Raw genomic sequence first — 8,302 nt, forward strand, 5'->3', positions numbered from 1 at the left:
TAGAAAAAGCTCACAGTCTGGATTAATAGAGCCACAGTCTGGATGGTTATACAGTACAAACAAATGATAACACTTCTAATTGGTGGGATTATATGTAATTGGCTTGAATAAATTTAAAGTGATCAAAGTATTAAGGGCATGGATTGAGACATGTGCATTTACATGTATTCCTCATTGTATTAGTCAGTTCAAGATACCATAACAAAAATATCATAGACAGTGTACCTTAAACAGAAATTTAATTTCTCACAGTTCTGGATGCTAGAAGTCCCAGATCAAGGTCTTGCAGTGCTCTATTCCCGGCTTGCAGACAGCCACCTTCTCACTACGTCCTTACATGGCAGTGATCTCTCTCTCTTGATCACTCCCTCTCTCTCTCCCTCTTTCTCTCACTCTTCCTCTTCTTCTTAAGGCCACAGTCCTGTTGGATTAGAACCTGACCCTTATGACCTTATTTAATCTGAATTACTTCCTAAATAACCTACCTCTAGATATAATCACTCTGGGGGTTAGGGCTTCAGCATACAAATTTGGGGGGACACAATTCAGTCCATAGCACTTATGTTCATCATAAACACCAAAAATGCTTGGTTTATAAGACAGCAAATTCTGTTCCACACAAGAACCAAACCAGAATCTCTCTACTAAAGGTCATTAATAGGTATTAGGTTTGAGTTTATGCTCCACAGAAGGCATAATGTGCTTAGTACAGTGCATGTTAGCAACTGCCTCCAGCCCCTTCCCTATCCAACCCCAGCCTTTGGTGTCCCCTTCCATTAAGTTGAAGAATACTTTCCAGAAGGCAACAGCACCCGCTTTAATATTCATCTTGAACAGATCATTTCAGACCTTGCATTTTCGTTTCTTCATTCTGAGATAAGGGGGTTAGTCCACATGATCTCCCTTCCCAAGGTTCTCTAACTCTGTGATTCCAACTCTAAAGAAAAAGCACCTAGCATCCCCAAGTCAGGACCCACTAGAGCTGGAGAGAAGTGAACATTTCCCACATGAATAATCTGCTAAAACAGTTTTCCTTCAACCATTCTGTTTGGCTGAAAAGTATATCCTTGTGCACTTTTCATTCCACAGAAGACCACCAAGAGTCAACCACAGGAGTCTCAAGATAATGATTATATTGGTTACTTTATTACTACATTAGAAATGCAAATAAACTGTGAAAAGCTGCAAAAACACGCAACTTCATGAAGATTATAAAGCAATAGAGGCACCCATCATAGCAGGTAAAAACAGGCTTATCCAGTATAGGATGCAAGAACTACATACACAAAGGTCATCAATGGCGAGATTATTGACAGCATCTTCCATCCGGATCATATGCACCAATGGTAAGTTTAAAAATGAATTTAAGGAAACACTGGCTACCTCTGACTTCTTAGCCAGGGAACATAGGTGAGAAGACACCAGAAGACACATAAAATCTCTACAAACACATGGGTTTACAAAAAACAAGCCTAAAACCAAGACTGTCAGGTAATGTTGAAATCTGCTGTTGGGAGGAGATCCCCATTTTACGATGTTTGAACACACTCTTTCTCCTGCTGGATAGCTGGAAAGACAAACACAAAAATCATTAACCGTATTTACCTAAGATTAAGTTCAGTTTCTTTCAAGAGCTCCTTGCTAAGTCATTGAAGTATGCATAATGCCTTAAATTTAGAATGCCAAGGCATTAACCACAAATCCTCACATTAGGGTGTGTGCATGTATGTGCGTATGTTAACTACTGGAATATTCATTAGAATCTATAACTGTGGAGGATTTTTTTCCCATTTGAGAGATAGAAATGTACTGTTGCCATTTTTTCATAGATGATTCATGACTGAGCTATGAAGCAATTTCTTCAGATTTATCTATCTGTATACAACTAGGAAGTTATACCTTTTCAGACAATTTTGACTATAACTTTGAAACTCTCAAAGCTAACAAGACAAAAAGTTCCCCTCAACTTTTTCAAATACACTAGGAGTTTCTCCACCAGGCTGTATTTCTGGAGGGCAAAAGTGATCACTTATCCCTTGAGTCTGCGAGCCCTAAGTGCACCCAAGATCTAAACTTGTTCATTATCTTTATCTGATCATCAGAGAGAGAAGGCCAAAACTGCAAAGTTTGCATGGACCTTTAGGTATAAGACCACTGACCCAAACTGATGGATGCAGGAAAATGTCTAATAAGCATAAAGTGAACAAAACTAAGATTTTTCTAGTGCTAAATCCAATATTCCAAGATTGATTTTTAAGGTGGTTTTAGTAATTTTCCAACAAGAAACTAGTTTCCCCCTATTCTTATTAAGACTTATGTGAGAACTACTTGTATAACCCAAGTAGGAAGACGACTATTTGATATTTTTAACTGTAACATTAAATACCATGGTACTCTAATTATTGCTTACTTTGCAGCAAAAAATCACTAGAAGTTAGGTTTATTTACTGAGCCTATTAGCTTTCTCTATTGTTTGTTTCCATTAGAACACCCCGTGACTTACTTTCCTTTGAGGGAAGAGTATTTTTTTCTTCAGTATTAGTTTTCTTCAGTTTTGACCTGTCAAACTTCTCCACTTCCGACAAGTCTGGCTTATCACTCATCTTGACTAGAAGACAGCCTGAAAAGAAAAAGCATTTTTAAGAAAATTTACCTGGCAGAACTATCTTTGGACTAAGGGTTCATAAGCAAAATTTTCACATTTCATATCAATGCATATTCTACCCGCTCATTTTCAACAGAAAACAGCAACAGATCTTAGAAAAGTTATATTTTGTTAGAATAATTTTAACCCCACATCATTAGCCTGTTTTTGGTAGGCAGTAAATGCCATTGGATCAGAATGCACCAGAAACCAAGATGCTCCGGCAACCCAGAGACAATATGTCTGACTCTTAAAATCACAGCAAGGGTAAAATGGAGGTAGATAGAAGCACAAGAGCAGACAGGGATAGAAAGGAAAAAATAAAGACTGTGATTTACCAGTTAAATGATTTTGAACAGGAGATGAGCACTATTCGAGCATCTTCACTTTTTTTTAAAATTACTTTTGTTTTTGGCATTTTTTCTTTTTTTTTTTTTAGGAGAATGGGGAGCAGTACAGCACATACACAAAACATAACACACACCACACACATAACGAGTGCAAAGTTGTCAACTGCGATTTCTATCTACTTTTTAAATGCCCAAAGATGAAGTACATTAAGGCATTAACAATACACGTCTCATAATAGCTCTTTGTGGCATTGGTTTATAAACGTTGTAAGAAGGGACAGCTAACTAGGATCAGACCCAGGACTTCAGCAGAATGGGATAAACCAAATGTAAGTGAGTCTTCTTTCACCATGTTTTCTCTGCCAAAGAGAGAGGCAAGGAGATGCGGTTCAGAGGTGCATGGCTGTGGACCTGACGAAATGCCTGGTGCCCTGTGACCGTCCCGAGTTTGTCCAGAAGAGACAATAGGATATCCCAGAAATCGGAGGGCAGAGCTCTCTTGCGCGAGCTCAGCCCCACCCTCGTGGAGTAGGATACTATGTCTAGTGCTTGGAATAGAATGGAGAGGCCCCCAAGCAGCCAGAAGTGCCGAACATGCCTCCATTCCGTCAAGTTTACCCTAAGACCCTCCTCTGCCGAGCGATCAGACGCCAAGCTCGGAGCTGGGAAATTGGAACTAACAAATAAATAATAGCAGGGCCGAGCTCATAGGCCAGTCTGTCAAGAGCAGTTTGGATACTTTTTCAAATAACTATTAGCACTGTTTGGCGCCCAGCCTAACGGCCACGGGAGGGGAAGGAACGAGGACCCAGCCCCAGAGGGCCCATTCCCGACTGCCCCCAAACTCATCCTCTAAGCCTCCGACCTGCAGCTACTGCGGAAGGGCCCCTTTAAGGGTCCCCCCCCCCCCCCCCCGCGACTCCCAACCCCGGGGCCTTGTTTCCAGGGACCAGCCCCCGGGAGGGCTCGGCATCGCACGCAGAAGGCGGCGCCCCGGGAAGACAAAGGCGCGGACTCGCTCGGCTGAGCGGCGGTGCAGACGCGAAGCGCCAGCCACAACTCCGGCTCCTCTGGTTCCCGAAGGCGCGGCATCCCCCGCCTCGCAATCCCGACGCCTTCCCATCCCCATGGTCCTCTGACTTCTGTGAGGCCGCAGGTCCTCACCTGAAGGCTTGAAGACTAGTGAAAGGCTGTCCGCAGGGCTGAGACCCAGGCTTGCTCCGGACCAGGTTAGCGTTCCCGCGCAGAGCCCTGCAGTGCTAAGCCCTGTAGCAGGCCCCGCCCCAGCCCTCTCTGATTGGGCAAAGGTTTCCGGGCTCGCCCCTTTCCCCTCCTCCGCTAGAGCGTCCAGAGCCTGCGTCCTCCCTCTCCTCCAGGATCAGGGGCTTGGTGAAGTCAGAGTCGACCCCGCCTCCCCAGACCCCACCTCCCAGACCTCTTCCACTGCTTTAGTCCTGAGGGTCCACATTCTCTTCATCCCGAGTACTCTCACTCCTTCACAACAACAGAGGCCTCTGCAATAAGCAGACACATCTTGCCCAGTGAGCTTAGAACATCTGGAACTCCGAGGTCCAGGCTGAATGACCGGTATTTAGGCTCTCTCGGCTTTTTATAACCATTGGGGCCTAAGGACGCTATGAAAACCTAACAATAGGTTGGAAGTGGGGCTCGGTGTTGTCTGCTCTAATCCTTGGCCAGGTCGTGGAGTAGGGGTGCTCATGGTGAGGGTGGGTGGTTCAGGGCCATTCACTCCTACAACTGGACATTTCTGTGACAGTAGTACTCTCCTATGAAATGTAACAGTCACATTTGCAACTTTCTCGGCCACTGAACACGAGAGCAATTATAATAATCACAGAACAACTGAGGCTATTCACCTTTATATCCCTAATCCCTAGCACTTTGGCCCACAAGACACGTTGGTTGTGGAGATGTCTATAGACTGAAGTAATAAATACGTGATGGGGGGAAGTTTGGGGCAATAGCACCACCCAGTGTCTGTTGGAAGAGAAAATTGAGGATCCAGTATTTACTTGAAAGGACTAAATGTTCAAGATCGTTTTCTGGATACTCACCCAGAACCTTAGAGCGTTGAGGTAAGATGGAGGTAGAACTATGTCTTTAGCTTGCACCCCATGTGTGGTGGTATAGATCTATATAGATTAAAAGTCACTCTTTCCACAAGGATTTCTCAAGCCTTCCCCACTTCATTCCCTTTTCTTTGCTTTTGTAGCACTTTGTGTTAATTTGAGAATTGTGTATGTTTGTTGGAAAAACTTTTAAAACAGAGAGATATACTCATTCAACAACTAATATTCCTTGAGTACCTACAATGTCCCTGGCATTAAATATAATAAACACCAGTGTTTTCACTACACAGATTTCAATGTTGTTAACATTTAGGTATACTTACTTTGTCTTTCTTTTAAGGACTAAAAGCATTACAGAAAAAATTGAGGTTTCCTTGACCTTCATTTTATTTCCATTTCCCCTCCCACTTCCCCACGGGTAGTCCCATCCTGAATGTGATGTGTAGCTTTCAGCCTATTTTTCTGTCATTACAGATCAATGTGATTTCTGTTTCCAGGAGCAAAATGAAGCGTTGTTTGAACCAGTGATCCAAGTCTAAGACCAAACTCCTCACTTCACTTGGGGTTGACAGGAAGCTCCAGACAGTCACCCCTCCATAGCCCAAACCTCAAAATCCTGCCACCCTGATCTGCCTTGAATCATTACAACTCATCTAATGATGACATTTATCTCCATTTGTGCCAGTTACCCCAAGACACCCTTCAACTCCTACATTCTAACCACCATAAGGTTGTGTCCACATCCCCTCTTTATTTCACTTTTCTGACTGCTCCTCTACTAATAAAACACAGTGCACCCTCAGTAATTCCTCCAGATTTTAAGCCTCTTCTCTGAATTTCCCCTTCCATGGGGATTCTAGATCTCCTGAAGCCCACTCATGAGGAGCATATGAATTTTCACTCCTACCACCACTGTACCACAGATCCTAAAGCTTATATAAGCGACTTTGTTGCTTCTCGTTGCTGCCTTTAGATAGCAATCCCCTTCCATCCCCTAAAACTTCCAGCTTTTGACAATTCATGTCATTGATTAGCCTTTGTTGTTGTCATATAACAAATTTCAACTGTTCCCCTCTGGGCACGATGACTCATGCCTGTAATCCCAGCACTTTGGGAGGCCGAGGCAGGCAGATTCACGAGGTCAGGAGATCGAGACCATCCTGGCTAACACGGTGAAACCCCATCTCTACTAAAAATACCGAAGAAAAAAATAATTAGCCGGGCATGGTGGCAGGTGCCTGTAGTCCCAGCTACTGGGGAGGCTGAGGCAGGAGAATGGCATGAACCTGGAAGGCGGAGCTTGCAGTGAGCTGAGATCACACCACTGCACTCCAGCCTGGGCCACAGAGCGAGACTCCATCTCAAAAAAAAAGAAAAGAAAAGAAAAAAAATTTCAACTGTTCCCCACTCATTTCTCAAAACTTTTAACTCTACAACACAGTCATTCTCAAAGGTAGTTGTCCTGCTTTAATTCTTGGTAAGTTCAAGAATGATAATTCTGACAAACTAGCCTTTTCAGTTCCTTGAACATTTCTCCCCCATAACATTGCCCTCAACTCCACCTCAGTTACACAGCCATAGTCTAGCCCTTGTCACTATAATTGTGGGAACCCCTCCATAATCTCAATTGCAAACTTCCCTCTTTCTGACCATACCCTCCTCTCTTTTCACCTAACTCATTTTGGAGCCTACTTTCTTTCAGCCTCACCAGAATCTCCAATGCATTGATCTTACCAGATTTTCACTATCTCTTCTTCCCTTTATCGTATTCTCTCCCCTCCTTCCCTAGCTCAAATGTCATGTTCAGTCTTTACAATCACTTATCTACATATACCCTCCACTGTCCTGCCTTTTCACTTTGTATTGTTCCATAGGAAAAATAACAACCCTGGTTAAGTACACTTCAACAAGCCTAAGCCTACAAAGAGAAATCTGGCCAAAGGAAAATACATAACTACATGACTCATTTCAATTTAAATTCATGACCGTTAACTTAAATGAGACTCTTAATGTTGTTAATAGGCACTCATTCTTTAAATCTCCTGGCCCTTAACTTTCTGACTATTTTAACTTACTACTTCATAGCTTCTCTCTCATCAAACTCTCTATACCACCTCTCCATCCCAACTCTTCTCTTGCTTTCTATTTATACTAGAAAAGTGTAGCCCTCAGAAGAACACTTCCACACACCCTGTATTACTCAGGTTTCTCTAGAGGGACAGAACTAATAGGATATATGTGTATGAAAGGGAGTTTATTAAAGAGAATTGGCCCACATGATCACAAAGTGAAGTCCCACAATAGGCCATCTGCAAGCTGAGGAGCAAGGAAACCAGTAGTGACTCAGTCTGAGTCCCAAAACCTCAAAAGTAGGGAAGCCAACAGTTCAGCCTTCAGTCTGTGGCTGAAGGTCTGAGAGCCCCTGGCAAACCGCTAGTATAAGTCCAAGAGTCCAAAAGCAGAAGAACTTGGGGTCTGATGTTAGAGGGCAGGAAGCATCTAGCAAGGGAGAAAGATGAAGGCCACAGACTCAGCTGTCTGCTCATTCCACTTTCTGCCTGTTTTTTCTAGCCACGCTGACAGCCAATTGGATAGTGCCCACCCAGACTGAGGGTGGGTCTGCCTCTCCCAGTCCACTGACTCAAACATTAATCGCCCCTGGTAACACCCTCACAGACACACCCAGAAACAATATTTTGCATCCTTCAATCCAATCAAATTGACACTTAATATTAACCATCACACACCCCTACCACCATATCATTTCACCTACCTGCACCTGCCTATATATATATGACTTTCCTGTTGATATCATACATGAAATTTCCAGACTCCTGTCTAAAAGTTCCCGTCCTTTCCCACTAGATCTCTCTCTCAAACCAATTCAATGACGTTGCTACCATCTTTCTCTCCCTTATCGCTAGCATCATCAATATTGTACTCTCTACTGTATAGTTTCTCTCAGGATACAATTGTACTCTTATTTCTTATCTATCTACCTATCTCTCTATACACACATTATTATATATGTGTATATGTTTATATATACATACACACATTCTTTTTATGTGTACATACTCTTGACTTCAATCCTCCTACCTACCATTACACCATTTCTTTGTTCCCCTTTGATGGAAATCTTTTACAGTTACATATGATATATATTTTCTTTTTTTTTTTTTTTTTTTTTTTTTTTTTTTTTTTTTTTTTTTTTTTTT

At 42.7% G+C, this 8,302-nt stretch overlaps 1 protein-coding gene across 1 annotated transcript; it reads right to left on the bottom strand.

Annotated features, from left to right (window-relative positions):
* Positions 1-1,124: 1,124 nt before the first annotated feature.
* Positions 1,125-4,271, bottom strand: LOC108537712 (thymosin beta-15A). Its single transcript, XM_017885381.1, has 3 exons — positions 4,159-4,271; positions 2,504-2,620; positions 1,125-1,567 (listed from the first exon to the last, which is right to left on the bottom strand). Exons 2-3 carry the CDS (start codon positions 2,601-2,603, stop codon positions 1,530-1,532), a joined length of 138 nt encoding a protein of 45 aa, XP_017740870.1. The 5' UTR covers positions 2,604-2,620; positions 4,159-4,271; the 3' UTR covers positions 1,125-1,529.
* Between the last annotated feature and the right edge of the window lie 4,031 nt (positions 4,272-8,302).

This window comes from Rhinopithecus bieti, unplaced genomic scaffold (assembly GCF_001698545.2).
Source record: "Rhinopithecus bieti isolate Rb0 unplaced genomic scaffold, ASM169854v2 scaffold_15328, whole genome shotgun sequence".
Taxonomy (NCBI): Eukaryota; Metazoa; Chordata; class Mammalia; order Primates; family Cercopithecidae; genus Rhinopithecus; species Rhinopithecus bieti.

Coding starts and splice junctions, on each gene's coding strand:
- LOC108537712 (XM_017885381.1), bottom strand. CDS start 2,603: ATGAGTGATAAGCCAGACTTGTCGGAAGTGGAGAAGTTTGACAGGTCA. Junction 1,568..2,503: donor TACTCTTCCCTCAAAGGAAA/GTAAGTCACGGG, acceptor TTGTCTTTCCAG/CTATCCAGCAGGAGAAAGAG.